The sequence below is a fragment of the Triplophysa dalaica genome, chromosome 22 (assembly GCF_015846415.1).
Source record: "Triplophysa dalaica isolate WHDGS20190420 chromosome 22, ASM1584641v1, whole genome shotgun sequence".
Lineage (NCBI taxonomy): Eukaryota > Metazoa > Chordata > Actinopteri > Cypriniformes > Nemacheilidae > Triplophysa > Triplophysa dalaica.
Window position 1 is genome coordinate 18158050 of NC_079563.1, and position 22142 is coordinate 18180191.

The 22142-nt window shown below is 37.2% G+C and overlaps 1 protein-coding gene across 1 annotated transcript; it reads left to right on the forward strand.

The window, feature by feature from the left end:
* The first annotated feature begins 857 nt into the window (after positions 1 to 857).
* tdgf1 (teratocarcinoma-derived growth factor 1) lies at positions 858 to 3124 on the forward strand. Its single transcript, XM_056737132.1, has 6 exons — positions 858 to 997; positions 1079 to 1128; positions 1215 to 1376; positions 2334 to 2448; positions 2530 to 2639; positions 2920 to 3124. The coding sequence occupies exons 1-6, from the start codon at positions 903 to 905 to the stop codon at positions 3018 to 3020; spliced, it is 633 nt and encodes a 210-aa protein (XP_056593110.1). The 5' UTR covers positions 858 to 902; the 3' UTR covers positions 3021 to 3124.
* The last annotated feature ends 19018 nt before the right edge of the window (positions 3125 to 22142 follow it).

Below are 22142 nucleotides of genomic sequence, written 5' to 3' on the forward strand. Positions count from 1 at the left end.
GTGTCTAGAAACTGTCCCGCTGCTCTTTAAAACTCTAAATAGATTCTCTAAAGAAACTCAAAGGTAAGATTTGTATCATTTGTGGATTTGTTTTTCTGGTTGCTGTAATCTTGACCTTCTTTTTATCATTCAACCCCTTCACTTTACTATAATTTAAAAATGTGGGGAAAAGATCTATCCAAAGTGTCACTATACAACTGGTAATTATCCAAATAGGATAATGTAAAGTTGGTTTGGGTTCAAATGGCGCGTTAACCCGCATCAAAGCGGAATGTAACAGAGATCGAGCACTGAATCCATATGCAAAGCCTCTAATCGCTTCTCTATGATACTAAAGACAGTCGATCTCAAACCGGTTTGTCTGACGGAACTACTGTAAGCTCAATGGGCGCGTGCATTTGCATGAGAGCTGGCCGGAGATGTGTGCGCGGGCGCGCGCGTTTGAAAGAGAGAGGGGGAGACCTCATGCATACCATTAGACAATTACCATGTTTTGGAAGAAAAATTTTTTATAAAACCTCACACTAAAAATTATCTGATCGGTACGTCCTGGAAACATGTGTATTTAGGCTACATATTATCTAATGCAAACCAGTTAAGCAATTTATTTATTGTCGAACTTTTTTTTGCAACTCACCAATAGCCTAAAAGTTGAAATGACTTATACAGTCACTTTGATTATACTGTACGTAATTGTTAAATGAAAATAAATGATAGTGTTGTAGGCCTAACCAGCATATCAAATGATTGTGTGCGTTCCCGTGTGTGGGAGGGGTTTACAGGTGCTAATTGCGCGTCACGAGGGCGTTCAGCGTGCTGAAGATAAATAACAAACCCCCAGACACAGACAGGAGATGGTCTGGTGTATTCGTTGTCAGTTCTAGTTGTGTGATGATGTTTTGATGGTAAGGATCAGTCTCGAGAGCACCAGTGACCCCACGAGCGCTTTATGGTTTTGGAAGATACTGGAGCGCAAAATGAGAAATTCAATGTTCAGGTAAGAACGCATTTCTCGTGACGGCATCATGTATTTCTCCTCTGGACCTTTAGGTCTAACTGTGCTGCTCTCTTCTTACAGGGTTTGGCTTTGTGCTGTGGTCGTGTGCCAGACCGGTTCTTCTGATTTAGGTACAAACTGAATTCTTAACCGATCTGCTTTTGGGTGCATGTATCAGGCCGTGTGTTTCTTACCCCACTCTTGTTTTTCTGTGCAGCTTGTGAGGGTTCAGGATGTGGGAAAAACGGAGTGTTGGAAAATCCAAAGCAAAACGCAGTCGCAGAGACCTTGAATAAGTTTAACGAAATGAACGCGCAAACGCCGCAACGCGCGCACCGCAACGCAGAGGCCGTGTTGCCTTTCCTGGGACTCACTGGAGGTGAGCAGACAGACAGGAGATATTATAATCATCTCTTACAAAGAAAACATGGTTTTATTACAGTGGAAGTGTAGTAACCTTGTTTTCTAAGCAGATTGTTTACTATGAGGGAAACTAAAGTTTTACTGCTAATTGTTAAACTGTGGTTACTGTAGTACAACCATGGTACATTTTAGTTAGGGAGACTTAAAAAATGTGTTAAATTGCACACACATGTCATTATTTAGAAGATTTTATAAGTTTTATTTATATATAGAAGTTAATTGAAGCATGCAACTACATCAAATTGCCAATCCACCCTTCATAAATTTAACTATGTTTTAACCATAAAACTCCCATATTTTTAATTGTAATAACAATAAACAAAATCTATACACAAATTAATTGGATAGTTAAACCATGGCTTTTGTAGTTAAAGTATGGTAATACAGATTCTTTACTATAATAAAATAACAGGATTACAGATGTACAATGTTCCAAAGTTGTACAAAATACCATCATGTTGTGAGATTGTAACCCATTTTTTCTTAAAAACTGCTTCCTTTCAAACGTTGACAAAAATGTGAACATTACCCATAGATTATCATTTAGTATCATTTACTGCAAATATTTTTGGTTAAACTGTAGTAAGACGGTAAATTTGTTCTTTTGTTGGTTATGTTACAAATTCTATAGTGGCACCAAACTATCGTCGATTGTCATAAAGTTGGACAGTAAATTCTAAAAACATTCAACATTAGTGTGTAGGCTTGAGTTTAAAGGACCCATCTTTCATTCACGAGGGATGCCTGTGCCGTCAGGCGTATCGGCCTGCACACCGTCACTGGACAGTTTGTGTTGGGTTTGAAAACAGATGTTGGCACCACCGGCCGTTTAGTGTCCCGGTCATAAATTCAACAGGAAGGTGCTGCTGTGTATCAATGCATGTCACTTAATGTCTTGGTTTTGCCTTTCCAGTTGCTAAACAAAGCCGTACCTGTTGTAAGAACGGAGGGACTTGCATTTTGGGAAGTTTCTGTGCCTGTCCGAAGCACTTCACCGGCCGGAGCTGTGAATATGACGAGAGAGTCAGGTAAAGAGATGTGACGTCATAATCCATCTTTAGTGTGGCGTGTTCACACCCGGTGTTTAAATTAACTTGTTTGTTTTGTAGGGACTGTGGGGTGATTCCACATGGAGAATGGGTTCAGAAAGGGTGTTCGTACTGTCGGTGTGGATATGGACTTCTGCACTGCTTCCCACATATCTTCAGCAACAACTGCGGTAAGTTCTCTTTTCATTCGGTTCCTGTAAGCGAATCCACAAACAAGGTTTACCCCTCAATTTTTGTTGATAACATGATGCCAGACACATGATGAATGGTGGTTTGAAGATTCACAACAGAAAGAGATGTTCTCACCTCAGTGTCCAAAATAGAGCTGTGCTTCCAAACACAAAAGATATTTCAGAGCGTATGTTTTCAGTGGAAAATGTGCTAGTTGTGCTCAAATTGTGTTTATTCCTATACTTACAGAGTCTCTTTGTACGTCTTTTTTTATTTCAGATGACTCTGAAGAGGTTCGGTGGTACCGTTCAGATGCTCCCCGAACGTTGTCGTCTGTATTTGCTGTGTGTGTAGCCTTGATTTTACCCTTTTTACTATAAATGGCGACGCAATTGTGCGAAATTGTTTTCTAGCTGACTTTTGTACTGAAAATCTGTGAACTGAAACACTTTTATATGAAATGTTCTTGTTGCTGTTTAGGGCATTTATCTGTGGCACTGAAATGTATTTTGCTTCCAGTGGAAGTGTAACTAGCTGTGTTTAAAAGCAACCGTTCAGTGAAGGAATATTGTATATAGGATTTATATTGAAAATATATTTTGTGTTAAATCCAAACCATTGTTGTACCAATATATTTTGTGTTTGTCAGTGCAAAGCCAACTGTGACGAATTTTGTCTTCCTACGTCTCTGTACGAACTTGTTTTACCAGAGAGGATGTGGACTAAACTTTTAATTTCTTCACGTAAACTCGTGATTTACCATAGTACATGTGTGTAATAATGAAGAGTCAAGATTTTTTTGTTTTGAAACGTGGTCTCGTCTTAATTTGTTCTCTAAGCTTTCGTTTGCTGTTCTTGTCAATGGAGCAAGAGAGAAAGTCTGATAAAGCTCAGATAGCCTCTGATTGTTGACCTTTCGGCTATTTTCTCTTATCTTATATAAACAAGTAGTCTGGCAATCAATCTCGCGGGGGCAGCCGTTATCTTGACCTTCTAGAGTTGGCCACAGGTTTTGATGAATTTGAATGAATTTGTCTCATCCAATTAAAACTCACATCAATAACTACGTTGACTGGCTGTTTACTGACTTTCAATTAAGAGGTTTATCATGGGTGGCGAAAATGAGATTGGGTGCCACAAATAACCAAGCCAGTGAATAACCGTGACGTATCCTAAAATGATTTTCCAATAACTTCTCTCCAAGATATAAAGGAGCCAAATCGATTTTTAAAGTTTCAACTTTACCAGATATTTTGAGAAAACAGAAGAAAGTCATTTGAGAGTGTTCTGGAGAGCTTTAAAACATGAAAATGGGGAACAGGGAAGATGATAATTTTCTCTGTAATATTCTTTCATTCATCAAGTTGATTTGTAGTAATTGTAAAAGCCCCCGATTCACTATGATCTCTTGTAGCTAAATGTGGAAAGACATTAGACCCTACAGACATTAGAAGAAATGATGTTCATGCTATCAGCTGAAAGCTCTCTTCCTGCAGACTCAACAAACACAAGTGCCTGGCACTCTTTTGACATTGAAATGATGTTCTTCTCTTTGGTATTAATGGGTGGGTGGGGTTCAGGCTAGAACCATCAACCTCGCCAGCATTGTTAATTGTGATAATGGCTTCATTCTGAATGCACAATGCACTGTTACATGAAAAAGAGTTTGCATGAGTTAAATTCAGTTAGTCAAAGAGATGCTTATAAAGGCGTCTCATGTGTTAAGTGACTAGGATATGGACCAGCCTGTTATTCAGGATTAAGGAAGATTCCCAGCTGTTTTGATGAATCCATTTAATGTTATGTACATAATGTTAACCTTTAAAAACAGATTTTACACTGTAACATTACATCCTGAACCTAGTAGGATTGGAAAAGACATTTAACAAACTGAATTGAGTGACATAAAGTTCACATCATATCGTTGTAATCACCTAAAATGATTTTGGTGTTTATTGCGATGTAAACATGAAAATGAAATTGTTGGCTCAATAAAATGTTCTTAGTCGCACAACGTCTTAATTTTTCAGACAGATGAATGAAAAAATAACCCTACAAATATAATCCTTCATTAAAGTGAACTGTCAAGTTCCAAAAATACTAATACTAAATCAATCAAATTAGTACATGTAATACAAATGTCCAACATATTTAAATGTTTCAGTCACATTGCAAGTGTGACTCAGATTGCACGTGTGGCTGCATTGTTATTTTTAATTTATAAATAGTTTTATTTAAATCATAAATATATTATTATGATGATAACAATAAATATATATATTTAATAAAAAAATATTCAGAAAAATACTATGTATATAAATATATAAATATATATATAGCCAGCTCTTTATATATATATATATATATATATATATATATATATATATATATATATATATATATCATATTTATATCATATTTTAAATAATATTAATTCATATATAACATTTTTTAATAAGAATACACTTTTATGCAAGTGACTTCCAAATGAAAACATATTCCGAATGAAAACTTTATGTTAACAAACAATATATATTTGTATCATTTTAGATATATTTTAATTTTACACATTTATTTTTAACGTATTTTATTTGTATGTGTGTGTGTGGCTCACTGGAATGCTTGATTCTGATTGGTCAGTCGCGACATTTGCAGATTTGTTTTTCCCAGATAACATCCGCTCAAAACTAATAACACACAGTAACCGGATGCTGCAAATCATTTTGACAGGTACAATTTAATATTAAACAGAAAGAAATGTAAAAATGTCTTTTAATAACATGATTAAAACAAATTGCCTGTTTTTTGACCTTCAAAAAAAGTAAATGGCTTTTCAGTAAAAAAACCCTTCAGTGTGATACAAGACCAGCTGCCTGTACCTTATCCCTTACATGCAGTATATATTTATATACACACAATATGATGGCACAATACGATTATTTGTTTGTTTTAATTCAAATAATCCCTCTCCTATAACTAATACAAAAGTTACAATCAGTAGAGAATTTTATCGATCTGCTTTAACACTTTAGCAATTCAAAAAGTGGCTTTAGACTTTCTTTTAACTTGCATTGATCCCCTAAATTAAGCCTCTCTATCTTCTTACCTCCTGAGATTAATCCAGTGGTGACCAAGCTGGCCACATACAGATACTATGTTTCTATTCTTTGTGCTTCAGGAAGTCCCACATTTCCAGGAGTCTTGACATTCAGACTGTTCAGAAAGAGGCTTAATGTGTGTATTTAAAGTCGGAAGTGACTCGCTCAATAACACGAGCTCTCGTCCTGCTGAGAGACTCTCTCACTTCCTTTTACGCCCCACTGACACACTGTAACGCTTTCAATGACGGTATTTCACATGCACAAACCCTGGTCAATTCCTTTGATGGAACTTGGGATGCGGGATTAATTGGGCTGAAGAAACTCCGCAGGAATTCCCACACTGATTCAAGCACTCGGAATTGTGTCTCGTGAGATGCTGGGATTGAATGGAGGGGGATGAGAGATTTTCAAGCAATTTCAGGTTAACCTTTGGTTGATTATATCACTTAAGAGAAGAACTATGATGTTTTTTATAAAGTTGTTTTCAGAGCAGACAGTTGAGACAGACAGGAAGCAGAGGAACCGTCTTTTCACGGAAGGTGATCTTTTCCTTGTCAATCTTCTTCCGGAGTTTGATTCAAGTCTAACGCTGGTATATGTTCACTGTCTTGGATATGAGTAAATGGTCAAATTCTATTGATTAAAAAATGACATTATTAATGCATGACACCCAACCTGCACATCTGAACGCTTCATATCACAGACAGTGTGAGGATATATATATATACACTCACCTAAAGGATTTTTAGGAACACCTGTTCAATTTCTCATTAATGCAATTATGGTGGTGGTGTAATGGTGTGGGGGATGTTTTCTTGGCACACTTTAGGCCCCTTAGTGCCAATTGGGCTTCGTTTAAATGCGACAGCCTACCTGAGCATTGTTTCTGACGATGTCCATCCCTTTATGACCACCATGTACCCATCCTCTGATGGCTACTTCCAGCAGGATAATGCACCATGTCACAAAGCTCAAATTTTTTCAAATTGGTTTCTTGAACATGACAATGAGTTCACTGTACAAAAATGGCCCCCACAGTCACCAGATCTCAACCCAATAGAGCATCTTTGGGATGTGGTGGAACGGGAGCTTCGTGCATCCCACAAATCTCCATCAACTGCAAGATGCTATCCTATCAATATGGGCCAACATTTCTAAAGAATGCTTTCAGCACCTTGTTGAATCAATGCCACGTAGAATTAAGGCAGTTCTGAAGGCGAAAGGGGGTCAAACACAGTATTTACATTTACGTTTACATTTACATTTAGGCATTTGGCAGACGCTTTTATCCAAAGCGACTTACATTGCTTTATCCTATACATTTTACATAGGTATTTGAAATCCCCTGGGATCGAACCCACAACCTTGCATTGTAAACGCAATGCTCTTACCTCTGAGCTACAGGAAAGCTGTAGTAAGGTGTTCCTAATAATCCTTTAGGTGAGTGTATATATATATATACTGTATATATTGTGTATATATTTATTGAGAAAAGTTTTGTATGTGTCTATGCCCTTTTTGCGTTTGTTTTCCCCCAAAAATTAATGAAGCCTGATCTTTAAATGGACTATACAAATCCCAGATAGTATCTCTTTAATACCTTAATTGTTTCTCGAAGAGAGCAACACAGTTAAATAGAAAAAACTGAGACTTTGCTGCTTATCAGATGTTTGTCCTGAGAAAAAGATCCTCGATAATCTCCTCTGGAGTTGTAGAAGAGATCTCCGACTGTTTACATCTGCCGGGATCCCAACGTCTGCAAAAAAGCTCAGCCTTTCTAAAATGTCACATTTTTTATTCCTTATATTTAAGTTGTATAATTCACATCACTGACTATTTTGATTTCTCATTCAAAGTAATTTGGGATAAACGTCCGGGACAAAGCTTTGATGAAACGCAACTGAGAACATATGCTTCGTACTGACACCTACTGGTGTGGATGTATATTCACAGGTCTGTTTGTCACCCACAACACTTTTATTTCAAAAAGTACTAAATACTAAAAGTTGGTATTTTTCATCAAACAAATATATCCCCAAAAGTATTTCATGAGAGATCAGCGACCTGTGCATGCTTGTTCTTCACACAATATTGTGTTGGCCACCGAGGTCTCCTTTAAAAAGTTGTTCTCTTCTTGGTCCCTGTGGAATTATTGTGTGACAGTGGCAAATGTCTCTTCTCTGTGGCAGTAAACAGCAGTAGATGGGGTAAACAGAGAGAAGGGCCGTCCGGGGCCAGCACTCAGGCTTTGGAGATATTCACGAGACCTCAGTAATGGCGAGTTAGCAGGAAAGTGCAGTCTAACTTACACTCACACAACAGACAACGCTATACATCACACCGGCGGGGGACATATTTACCCTTAACTGCAGAAGAGAAGGGGGGCAGTGACACTGTCATCATTTACAGAGACGCAGACCTGCGCTCTGTTCTTCTGCAAGGATATACGGGCAGAGAGGAATGGCTTTGTCTTATTTTATCATCTCTCTCTCATCTTCACTTCAGCTTTGTTCTCGGCCCTGCTGTTTTTCATCTGTTCACTATCTTTGTACGAGAGACACTTTCCTGTGACTATATTTAAACTCTTCCTCTCATTCGGAGCTTTCTCGCCTTATCTGAAGGTGATATTTTAAGAAGGCTGGAAGACGCTCTTTCTTTACTGGAGGATAGTGAGACAGAATAAGTTGCATGTTTGTTCAAACAATGACATGCTAAGAGTAAATCATTCAAATTACAAAATGAAGTTTTGAAAATGTAGGATCTGAACAAAGTCTAGCTTTTTGTGAAATGCTGATTTATTTGAAACTTACCAAAATTCACTAATTTATCATAACACAAAGGAAGCTTTAAAAAGTCATTATTTGCTTAACGTTTGTATTTTTTTACAAAGGCTCTGATTTTTCTTTTTTATATATTTATTAGGGATGCACCAATACTAAATTTCTCCACCGATACCGATTATTCTTAGTCATATCTGCCAATACAGAAGTTTAAATTAATATTTCTCAACTTTCTGAGCGTTATTAATTCATATAATAAAAAAATATCAAACTGCTGATGTTTCTAAACATTCCTATCTACAAAGCACAAATTCATAGAATTTTTCTGTCCTCTTTTGATCGACAGGATATTACGGCCCTGTAAACTATTGACCGATAGATATAATTGCTTATATAACAGCCCATACCGATTATGGTTGATATATCTAATATTTATACATATTCATACTACAAAATATTCCGGGCAAACATGAAAGGTTTGTAAATATCGCGGCTGTCCTTTTGAAGCCCATATTTTGTTGAAACCCATTTAATATTTTGCCATAGATCATTGTTATGATTCACCCTTTTTTTGCAAATCTCTAACTAATAAATTGTATTAAAACGCTCGTTTTCTGAAAAACAGGACAGTAATGATATGATCAAAATGTTGGCGCTGACTTTATTGAATTGCTCTCTTAAAAATAGAGGTGCTTCTAAAGGTCCATAAAATAACTTTTTTGTCTAAATGGTTTTTGTAAGGTTATTCAGATAGTGAAAGGTACGAATGAGAAGGTTCTTAGACTGAATGGTTCTTTGTGGAACCAAAAGGGTTCTTCTATGGCATTGCTGTAAACAACCCTATGAGCACCTTTATTTATGAATGTGTACACTTGCACAGTCAACTATTTTGTAGAATGTTGTATTAATGTTTAAAGTGATTGTGAGCCTAGCAGGTGATGCCATCTGTGTTCCACTCTGTTTCTCCAGGGCTGTTGTATGTACAGTACTTATGTGCCTGCTGATCAACATTCAGCTCAGATAACCACACATACTGTAGTGAGGAGCAGGCGTAGTTCTCCTCCAACCCTCTTAATTGCTTAAAGGCAGGCTCGCCGATTTAAATATGAGCGTGGCTGTAACACATCTTGAAGTTTGTTCTGGCATGAGAATCCAAACCTCTCATTACGTGGAGGGTTATTTCAGATGAATTCATAGACAGGTGGTGTTGGCGTAATGCATCATAAATTGAACGCACCAGAATTGGATGCATTTACATTCAAGACGTGACAGTTTTGCACGAAATTAAAATGTACCAGTCTTGCAAAACCGAGACTCTGGATACAAACTGGAATTATCTCTCAAGTGAAAATGAAAAAGTGTTATTCACCTGTGCAGAACTCATCATTATGATGCTGGCCGGGCATTGCTATGCAGTTGCTAAGGAGTCTTCAGTGGTTTGCTGCATTTCGACATATGAGTAACTTTGTCTTGATTTAAGAATGTTTAGACGTTTGCATTACTGAACGAGATGCATTTACTTAAGAGGCAAAGTGACATTAAATATATAGCTTTGTTTTCTGTGAAAAAAGAAAGAAAATCAAATTTGATCAAGGACCAAATCCTCCAATATGGAAAGAAAAATAACCTTGTTTTCCCTTTAAATGTTATATATCTGGTTATTTTTAGTATAAACTAACTTTTGATTATTTAAAGTGTTCAAGTAACGTTAAGTAAACGTATCTTTATTACTGTTTAGATGTTTAATGTATTGAATGTTTAGGTATTTGTAATGGTAAAAAACAAATTTGTAGTGTATGATGTCACCAAGGTGTCATGAATGTCTGCGAATAGAAGAGAAGAGAAGAGAAGAGAAGAGAAGAGAAGAGAAGAGAAGAGAAGAGAAGAGAAGAGAAGAGAAGAGAAGAGAAGAGAAGAGAAGAGAAGAGAAGAGAAGAGAAGAGAAGAGAAGAGAAGAGGATACCTAAACTGTTGATCAGTGGGTAGAGTATGGCACTGGCAACACCAAAGTCATGGGTTCCATCCCAGTGGATTGCACATAGTCAGAAATGTACAGTACTAAGCAATGTAAGTCCCTTTGGATAAAAGCATCTGCCAAATGCATAAATGTAAATTTAAATTGTGCACACTATTAGAACCTATACAACAGATATGGATGAGCACATAAGTAAAAATATACAGAAGGGCAAACAAATATATTAAAAAAACAATAAAATATTGAAAATAGTATACTGTATGTATACTGGTAAGAGACAAAAATATTAATGCACAGACTGCACAAAATGTGAGTTTGTAAGTAAAACTCACAGGAGTAAGACACACACATATGAGTATGAAAGACAGAAGAGTGTGTGTGTGGGTGGGAGTGAGACAGCCAGAGAGCAGAAGTGATTGAGACGGTGTGCAGTGAGACAGTATGATCGCAGTGAGATTGCTGTGGAGGAGGATGGAGGGCAGAGGCCTGGAATGATCCCGTGATCCATCATTCTCTCTGTCTGTGGATTACAATCCCTCTGAATGCCTTCGACACCTTGTTTCCCTGCAGGCTGGAGCTGTGTTTAACACTGGAGAGCTTTACACTCAGAGGATTAGAGGCTCTTAATGAAATAACACCACCAATGATGCGCTGTTTGACTACAGAGCCGGACATTAAAGAGCTCAAGAGAACACCCCGTCAGCCATTATTTGTTCTTCAATTACATTTCACTTATACTTATAGATATATATATAGAAATACACACAGTGTATATATATATAGTATATATATACACACACATTATATATATATATATATATATATATATACTTTATATATGTAAATGTATGTATGTATGTTTGTATATACTGTGTATGTATATATAAAGTATATACACTTTATAAATATACAGTGTGTGTATGTGCATATATATATATATATATATACAGTATATATAAGATGCCAGAATTGTTAAACAACATAATGGTACGAAGCAAATATTTTCCACCTGTGCTGATTGACAGCTGCTTTGCTCTTCTGCTCTCAATAATCTGATGTGTTTGTGAAGCCATAATTGAAAATGATGAAATCCAGCGGAGTGAGAATATGCTGCCTACGTTTCATCTTTCTACACCTTCATATTTCAGGAGAGCATGAGGTTTTCGCCCATAGAAACCTCTCATCTCAAGTCGGCGCAGTTCGAATCTCTGTATAAACTTGACGTCTGTCAGCAAATTTGGCTGAGAATCCTATCCGCCGACTACACCACGGCCGAAAATCCCCTTTACTTCAATTTTTCCCCCTGCATCCAGAATCCTTCAGTAAACATGTAATAAATAAACACACAGAGATAAACAAATATTACAAATGCATTAAAAACGAAAGGCCATGTGTAAGCATGTTCTCACAGAGGAAAATTGCGTAGTGGTCACTCATTCAATGCTCTTGAGACATCATCAAATTCTCAGATATATTTCATTACTAATTTGTAACAAACAGATTACATGTTCATTTGAGATTATTTAAATTTACAGTAAAATCCCAGATTTTGTATACTTTTCAGGAGAAAATAACATTGCTCAGATGTTGCTCTTTCACAGCCCAGAGATTTGATGAAGTTCTCAGTTGCATTTATGTTTCAATATAGTCTCTGAAATGAAATTGCTGGGAGAAATAAAAACAGAATCAATTGTTCAGATCCATGAAGGTGTAAAATGAATGTAGATTTTAGAGGTAAAATAATCTGGATTTGGGTTCATTTGATGAGAGATGTTCGAGTTCATATTGAGATCTTCAATAATATTGACTCTGGATTGCAGACTTGACAAATCTGAGCTCAGTTTGAGACATTGTTGACATCTCTTCTGAAACTCCAATGGAGAACGTTGTGATATTTCCGACTCTTTTTTCCTCACGAGAAATATCTGAGACGCAAGTGAGACTTAAGCAAAACCTTTTATGGAGAAATAACTGAGAAGTTAAATAGATCTCATCTATGATTCTTTATAGGTTATTGAGATGCTGTTGAAATCTATTCTTAATTAGAGAAGCAGATGCTGTTTACTCTTAAATGTGTTTGTGTCAAGGAGAAGCAAATGAGATATTTAAAGAGATGTTATTTAAGTTACGTCTATCCCATATGGATATAAACAAACAAACACTGGATAACAAACAGTGGATGTTTGGTTGTTTTGGAGTCAATGAAGCTCATCTGTCATGTTTGCAGGGCACAGAATCTCACCTCGCCCTCGCTCCCCCAAACCTGATCGATTCCAAACGGCTGAAACAAGGTTCATTAATGCTGTTAGCATCCAAATCTCACCAGACCCAAACAACTGCTCCACAAAACAACAGCGAGTGACAGAATTGAGCAGCTTTCTTCAAAGTGAACCCGGCGTTGTTGAGGGACTGTAACTAAAGATAAAAAAGGTTTTACTGATAACCACCCAGGGATGTTTCTGTCTGGTCTATTTTTGAGGACACATCACTAGGCGACTCTGTTTCGAGCTGTCAATAACGTCGTGCAGCCGTCTTTTTGTCTGGACCTAATGTCCACTTACCCCAAGGCAGCGTGGATCTCAAGAGAGCATCTCCTCAGGGAGAAAGTCAGACGTCTGTGGGAAATTCACAGCGAGCTCTTCAGACATAAAGACGTTTCTCTAGAGCCGGCACAGATTTGAGTGCCTGTATTTGATATCAAATTTACAACAAACTATAAAACCAGAGTTTCTATGAAAGCCATTTTCACTGAATGTGAACGGTTGTGTTTTTATTGACAAATATATTAAAAATGGCATTTTACATGCAGAAAGTTTATTAAACGTATTTAACAAGATAAACCTTATAAATAAATCTTATTGTGAAACCGTGTGTTGTTTCAAATCCCCATTAAATATGATTGTGTACTGTTTGTTCTTGTTCTCTCCAGTTTGGCCGTTATTGTGTTTGCTCTCTTTTATGTTTATTGTCTTTGTGATTGTCTATGCCCTGTCTTTCTTAAGAGGAATGGACGAAATAGGAATTTCATTAAAGAACAGATGACAAAAATTAAATACAACAGCAAGTTGTTCACAATGCTGTGAAGTATGCCCTCAGTAAATGATTCCCAGTGTGTTTTTGTGTTAGGGTGCGTGCTGAAGAAGTAACACTGTCATCTAGAGGTTCAGATGAAATGTGCAGCATCTGATTCTAGATATGGATCATGTTTCTGGTGGGTGTAAATGAGAACACTCTCTGTTAAAGATGCGCTTGGCTGACCTTGGCTGACAGTGATTTAGCATTCAGCACTAGAGATACATTTATCGTGGCGGACGCGTGGGTCACTGTGACCTGTATTACTAGCTTTATGCAAAAAGAGAGAAAAGGACGATAGCGAGGGAGGGCAGATCTGAATTGCTTTATTGTTTTATTCAACTCTTGTAAGTCGCTGTGGATAGAAGCATCTGCTAAGGCCTGTTTACTAAACGGTCCTTGAGTGAAAGGATATCAAATATGGAAAGACTATTAGTCCATGTATCACAATTAAGTTAACAAGAGCTGAAATGTTAATAATTGGACTACTTTGACTCGAGCAGATGTTTCTACTTTCACCACATCCCCACTAGTCCCAGCAATTTATTAAGTGTTTGTTTTTTGCCTGCTCCAGTACAAATAGAATATTACAATAGCTAAAACATTTTCTGAGTAGTTTAATATTGTTTCAAATGGGGTATTCGCACACAGAGCTATGACGTATATTTCAGCCAGCTCTGTTGCATCCGGCGCACGTAGCGTCCATAGAAAACAATGGAGGTTTTCACTCGGTCGCTTCAAGATGCACATACGATTACGGTGAACGCCGCGAGTCAAATTATCTAAACGCTACGTCATACACCGACAACCAAAAAGGAGACGCACTTCAGGCTATCCATTTATACAAATATGAAGAAAGCGTGAGGCATGATCACAAAGGCATATAGCAATGTTCAGACGTAGTGTTGTCGGTTCGCCAAATTTTGAAGATTTCTTACAAATCACATCGTCATCGTTTGATGAAAAATTACCTCAGCGCAATGAGAGCGGATGTGGCTTAGCTGGCTGAGATTTTTGCGGAAGTACGTCATCCCCCCGTATGCATATACACCATTGGTGATGAGTGTATAGGATCCATAACCTGACTTTGATAGGATCGTGTTGTGCTTTTCAATATCACTTTCCATCTTATCCTGTAAATTCAACATTTTGATAGCAATCGATTCGATTAATTCTGTGATGTTTTGTAGGTGACTGAAAATAAATCAGACATGAAAACAAAAGTGGTTAAAATGATAAAAACTCAGCAAGCACAAAACTAGACCATTACTTCCATCATGTTTATTTTATTGTCATTGTGTAAATCATTAAGTTAAAGTGAATCAAGTTAAAAATAAGTTTGACCAAAACACAGTTTCAGTGATCCCAGATCAATCCTCTGTGTGTCTGACATCCTCTGTGTGTTTGAATTCTCTGCTCCTCTTTTTATTGCTATGGAGACGCAACAGATGGGAAGTGATTGACGTTTCTTTATCTTGCGATCGTTCTAGCGTCTCTAAGCGTGTCACAACAACCACATCAAAATTGAAAAATGAACAGAAGTGTGTAACAGATTCTCTGCTCGGTTTCTTAAAGCTTCATGTTCAAGCGTTTGATGTGGTTGGCAGCAGGTCTCAATGTCATATTAAGCTCTCAAGAGAGGAATTTCAGCTAAATGTGTTTCCGAGCTGATGGACACTTGTCTTCCTTCTTACAAGCTCCTGGTTTTAGGGTCTCAGTGATAACAGACATAAATACTGTCAACGTAATCCATCATACAAATGTCCATAGTCACATAACGCAATGTGTCATTTTATTAAATGTGCTTATTCTCTGAATAAACAAAATCAGTTGTGCATATTATTAATCCCCCTTAAATTAATTTCCAAACTATGCAAAAAAAGAATTTCCACTCGAAAACTTCATTACTCAAATTCCTTGTGAGTAGGTCTACTGTTTTGCCAACTATAAACATTCGTCTGTAAAGTTTACATATGGACTTACACAAAATAAAAAATAAAAATCTACCTTCATATTGTACAATGTTATATATTAATCCATACAGACTATAGTCACACACACTATTCTATATTAATACAATATATAATGTACATTATTACATAGGCCTACAGTTTATTGACATTTTACATTCTTATTCTTTAAATATCATATGCACTAATTTTGTATTATTAAAAAAATTATGTAATTTTGATTAAAATACTCACGTAAAAATAGGTGAGTTAATACTACTATCGAATGTTGGATGTCAAAGCGTTTCACAATTTCTTATGACAATGGGTCTTACTTTCAAGATTAAGTAACTAGACTCAAAACGTTTTTGTACTCCACGATCACCTAAATCATTGAAATCAGTTTGTATCTGTGGTTAAAAAAGTATATATATATTTAAAAAAAAGTTTATTTGCACAAACAAAGATTCCTTGAAACAAAACCTACTTTGATTGAATTCTTATGCTAAGTTGAACATTTAATTAAATAACTTAAAATTATTAAAAACAAAAAATGTACATCTTTTTTAAGAAAATATAAGATCATCTTTCATGTAATAAGTTGGATTGTTTTTCTCTTCACCTTTTTTTAAATTGAGTTTAATAAGTTTGTTTGTGAGAATTTCATATTCATATTCAAGTTATCAATATGTTATGTTGTGTATTTATGTTATAATAATAATAACAAAATGAGCAGCCGCTCACGTGGAACCCAAAAAACAAACTTTTTCTGTGCTTGTCATTGTTGTTCAATTGTAACCTTAAATAACATTTTAGAACTTAATATTATATTATTAGTCTTAAATTTACTTAAATAAAAGGCCTAGCCTAACATTTCAAATTAAGGAATCACAGTACAAGGGGACTTTCTCACACTTTTACAGACTCAACGTTTCCCCCTTGTGTTAAAAAAAGGCAACGCAGGATTCAAACATATGTTGGTGGAAATGTAAATAGGTATAGAAGATCATGTTATTAATGTTTTATTTTATATGAATATTTTAAATATTGCATTCATTTTATTTCTTGGACACAATAAGATACATAAAGACGGTTTCAGAGGCATCAACATAAGCAAACGTTATGTGGCCCAAACTTAACTTCCGACAGGCCTCCGCAAAGAATCAATAACTGTCGAGTAGTTTTAAATTAATTTAATACGATAATTACACAAAACAATATTAATATAAGTGAAATATAAAACAAATTGTTATATTATAAGCAAACACAGTGCAGACCTGCTCAGAGTATCTGAGAATATGAGTCAAATTGAGAGCCCATTTTTGGCCCTATTAAAGTAACCTTAAGATGGTCTTAAGTCTCAGGCCATCTCATTCTGTGCTCAAGCTTCCTCCTGCTTTCCTATTTTCTTCACTCATTCTGTCTCTCCGGGGTCTCGTGTGCTCTCATTAGCCTTGTGACACGGCTGATCCGTCTCTGTGTTTTCTCTATCTGCTTGTGTAAAGTGTACGATTCATAGGCTAGAGTTCAGCCTTGTTATCCGCTGTACAATAGCAGCAGTTAAATTGGTAATGACCTCCCGAGCAGCAGTGAATTTCTGCTCCCTGAGGCTCCTGCAGTAATGGGCAATAGAGGCGTTTTTCCATGAGGTCATTATGAGGGGCAGTGATGCAGTGGTCCAGACGGAGTCGCTGCTCTGATGATAGATGGCTTTAGTCGGACTACTAGACTGTGCAGGAACGGTTTCCCTCAAACACTTTCACAAATTTGTTTTTAGATCTTTGCTGTCATCTTATAACACAATTTATGTAAATGTGCATACAGTTGGTGACCAAAAACATCATTTGTTTAGGTTGGTATAGGCCAATATGCAGAAGCCGTCAATATTTCTATGAACAAATACTTTTGCAATATTTGTACTTATATTTTGCCCATCAGGCTCCAATAAACCCTCAAAAATGGAAGAAACTAGATTATTTATATGACTAAATTATCTGGCATAAAAGCAAGGAGTGCGCTTAAAATTGTATACACAAGTGCAGAGAGAAAAAAAATCATAGAAATGAAGTTGAAATGTGCTCCTGTTGACAATTATTATTTTGATCAGCACTCGTTCTGGTGGCTCCTGACTCAAAAGCTTTGCTCATGTGTTTTTATGTCATGTTTGGCCAAACTTACTGAAATTCTTCTTTACAAAATCTTTAACAAAACATTTGAAAGAGTGAAGATTGTCCTTTGGTGGATATCACTTTTTGCCACTATTGTATATAGAAACATTTTTATCACACATAGATGTCTGTCAAAATTGATTTGTTATTTGAACTTAAAATTTCAAGTAACCATGGTGAGTTTATGCAACGTAAAATTTTCAGTTATTACATGAATTCGATGCCAAATTCTGATGTTAACTTATATTTAAAAGTTGAAGATTTACATTTAGGTTTTCAACAGACACTTTTATCCAAAGCGACTAACATTGCATGATACTATACGTATTTGAGTATGTGCAATCCCTGGGATGGAACCCATCAGCGTTCCGGCATGGACACTCTTACCACAGGAGGCAGCCGGGTAATTTAATTTATTAAGTTAAAATGACAAATCATGTTTACAGTGATGACATTTTCTAATCTAATCAAATGATGTTTAACATTGTTTTTATTGTGTCCTTCTTTAGAGCTCCCGAATCTTATCTCAGCTTTAATTTTTGAGACCACAACATGTTCAATTAATGAGTGTCTGTTATCACTTGAATAAGTCTGGTCGTAAATCCCTGCACTGCCGACAACCGGTTCTGAGCGTTGCAGTGCCAGATGTCAGCAGAGGGACTGGAGACTGTCAGTGTGTGTTTGTGTTTTTGGAGAAAGGAGGTGTCAGGTGTGTGTGTCCTGCAGGACCCTTGACTGTCCTCTGTGGCGGTGCCGCTTTTCATTGGACTGTAATGAAATTCCCACGCATCATAAAGCTTGAGTTATACCCCTACATGAGTCCTGAAGTCGGGTTCAGTTCCCCTCCAGCTGCTTGTCAGTTCCAGTTTAGGGCTCAGACAGAGTGCTTCAACATCAGCTCTCCTCAACATGCACCTTTAAAAAAATGTTTTGGTGCACTTGCATTTACATTCAAATCTTGCAATATGCATTTGACAGATCCACAACATTTGCACTGTTGATGCAATGCTTAAGCAATTGAGCCAATGGTGTCAGAAAATGTGAAAACTTTACATCTTTTTAAATGCATCTGTAAAGTCTCCGAGCTGTAATCTTGCGTCATCTGGGTGTTTATTATAAAGAGCACGGCGGACAGATGGAGACACATTCACCCACAAATCCTCCCGGCATGACAGACTGGCTCTCTGTAACGCATCTCACACCCAGACGGCTCTCAGACAGATCCCGCAGGCAGCTGCCCAGCATATCAAACCACAAGTTTGTCATGCTTACAGCGTGAGTGCATCCTCTCACAGACTCACATTACACACACAGACAAACAAATAACACACAGCGATTATTAAACACGCTCCCTTGATGCCTGATGTCACATGGTGGAAAGCTAACAGACGAGGGGTATCATTGATGAATATGTTCCCGTATGTATTTTCTTAACATAAGGTTCCTAGAAAGGGTTTGGATTCATAAGGAACTTTTAACTTCAATAAACATTTATATTACTCATAGTTCATCGACTCCTCATCAAAAACCTATTCTGATCCCGCAGTATTTTTGTTTGGATCTCTCCATGGAATAACTGAAGAGCTCTGGATGATGGATCTGAGCTGCTCTCATGTAAACCCTGTGAGTCCACAGGTGCTGGTCGTGGACTGAAGTTGCTGGTTCCAGTGGGAACTGTGGCATTCCACCGGCTTACACACGCCAGTACTGCGGCTCACACATACATTTGTCTTTTATGTTTTTGCTCCAGAAATAAACGATGATGAGATGGATGGAAGAGCAGAGGAGCTTGTGCCAGAGAGAGTCCAGCAGATGGTCTTACCTGCGTTTACACTCCACGCCTCTCAACACATCCAGATGGACGCGCTGCTCTCCAGACGCCTCCGTGAGTTATCCCTCACTTTATTATCCTTACAGCCAATGTTTCATGAAAAAATGCTTGTTGGTTGTTTTTGTAGTGCAGGAGATTGGAGTTCTCAGCTGTGTTTCATTTAAGTATCAACTTATGTATCATTGGAGTGTATGAATGTGTAAAATGAATGTATATTGTAGAGGTAAATATTTGAAGATCTTCAATAGTATTGACTTTTGATTGCAGACTTGACAAATCTGAGCTCAGTTAGTGACATTGTTGACATCTCTTCTGAATGACAGATACTGTACACGACTCTTTTCCTCAGGAGAAATATCTCAGACACAGATGAGACTTAAGCAAAAGTTTCCACTTAACAATGTCAAGGAGAAATAATTATGCGTTTTCTTCGTGCAGAAAGCCCAGAACTGAAGTTTATTTAGATCTGGAGGTGAATTGGTCAACACCTGCTCAAAGGTACGTCAAGTTTTAGGAAAACTAAATATTCAGCAGTCACTAAGGTACAAACAAGCATTTAAGAAATAGTTCACCTTTAAATTAAAATTCTATAATTATTTTCACGCCTTCTTGTCGTATCAAACATGTATGACTTTCTTTCTTCTGCAGAACACAATTTTGGTAAAAGAAACCTTGGGTGCCCATTGACTTCAATACAATAGTCGATTTTTGGTGACCAACATTTTTAAAAATATCTTCTTTTGTGTTTTGTGTCATTTGCTTTTTATTTCATTGCACTAGTCAGACGCAGAAGTCTGTTTTAATCTGACTGAAATCTGGTGAGCGCCGTTTTGTACTTGTAAAAGCCTCCCCGATGACTTGTGGCCGTTTTCATTTCAGTCGGTTTAACACAGATGTGCCACTTCTGAAATCTCCATGCAAATGCTTTGAATGTTCTCGTTCATCTCGATTATGAATTATGTCAAGTACAGTTGATCGTCATGTCTCGGTGTGCCTCAAATCCAATCCTTCCGTGTAAAAAATAGTTTCTCTGTATGCAATAAAGATCTACGGATATAACATCCTCCAATGAAAAAGCGTGATCTGTTACAGTTCAGAGCCAGACCAGAGGCACTGATGCGCGGCCATCCGTCACTCTGAAACATTTGGGTTTTGTTTGTTTCAGATGATGAATTCGGCACGCGTTCATGATAAATGCACACTGAAGAAGTTCTGGGAGCAGAAGATTGAGAAGCACGTCGAGAGGACGGGGAATGAAGACTCGCTGATGAAGACCAGCGCTTTATCAAAGTATGATGTCTGTCAGAGTCGGAGCTCTTCTCGAAAGATTGCAGCTGTCTGGCCCGCTGACGAATAACTTTGTATATGGTGTTGCCTTTTTCTGTCATCACTCATTGGTCTGGGTTTTCATTTTCCGGGCCCGGTAATTGCAGAAGAAGATTAAGTTAAATACACTGAAATGAAAGCTCAGGTTGATAGACGACCTCGAAGTCGTGGACCTCGCGAGAGAAAACGGAGAAAGATAATTGATTTTTTGACCCAGTTTGAAATCTATAAACTGCATCCAAAGTTGCATAGAGTGACGTTAGCTTTTGCATTACGTCATGAAAACAAAGTATGCATACTACATCTGTCGTGTTTGCGTCGTCCTGTGACTCATAAAAGCTATCCTGGTGAGAGAATGGATGAGGAGAGGTCGGTGTTTTTCCAGGCAGGATTAACACATAAAGGGGCACAAATCTCCAGGCCTTAGACCTCATTGTAATGAATGTGAATGTGTTGACAGCTGTAGCGAAGAGGGATGCTCTCCAAGTGTGTAATGAATATATAGAAAGCGCACGCAAAGAAACACACTTCAAAGCAAATCTGAGGCTTTATTAATAATGACACTAAAGTTAGATTCAAATATCAGTGAGGTTACTGTAAAACTTGAGTTTGCCAAGGCACAAGCTCAGCATTTAGCAAAACGTTCCTCTTTCATTACTTTTAGCTCACATTGGGATTTTGCTTAAAGATTTGCAAGATTTACTTGGTCAATTTAAATGCATTTCTGATCCAAGCTCAAAGGCTGAAAATTCTTCCATTATTTATTCACCATCATGTCATTCTTCTGCAGAACACACAAATAACTTTACCCCAAAAAATAATTTTCATTGCACGGACACAAAACCACCGAGACATTTCTCCAAATAACTTTTATGTGTGTTTCACATAAGACTCATAAACTGGTTTTCATCAACATGAGGGTAAATGAATGATGACATTAGATGACAGGCAGTTTTAAACAGACAGGTCGAGACTTCGTGAAAACAGTTCCTTGAGATAAATCTCTTTTTCTCTCACAGGTTGCGTGAAGAATGGATCTTGAGACTTCAGAATCGAAACCAGCATCTGATCGAGACCACGAGAGAAGAGGAACTAAGAAAAGCAAAGAGGGTTCAGGCCATATTAAGAGCTTGAATAATTTTTGAGTCAACTTATATATTTCAAATATCACAATGCAGAAAATGCTGTCGCAAGCATACAGATAAATATTAAACCAAAGATTTTGCCCTTTTATCTAATGTATGAAAGGTACATAGGGTCATCATGAAGTCATGTTTTTTTCTGAAGAGAGTTCAGGGGG

Excerpts from the sequence above, each read along its gene's own strand:
- tdgf1 (XM_056737132.1), top strand. The coding sequence starts at position 903 with ATGGTAAGGATCAGTCTCGAGAGCACCAGTGACCCCACGAGCGCTTTA. Across the intron at positions 2,449-2,529 it reads GAATATGACGAGAGAGTCAG|GGACTGTGGGGTGATTCCAC; the intron begins GTAAAGAGATGT and ends TTTGTTTTGTAG. Across the intron at positions 2,640-2,919 it reads TATCTTCAGCAACAACTGCG|ATGACTCTGAAGAGGTTCGG; the intron begins GTAAGTTCTCTT and ends TTTTTATTTCAG.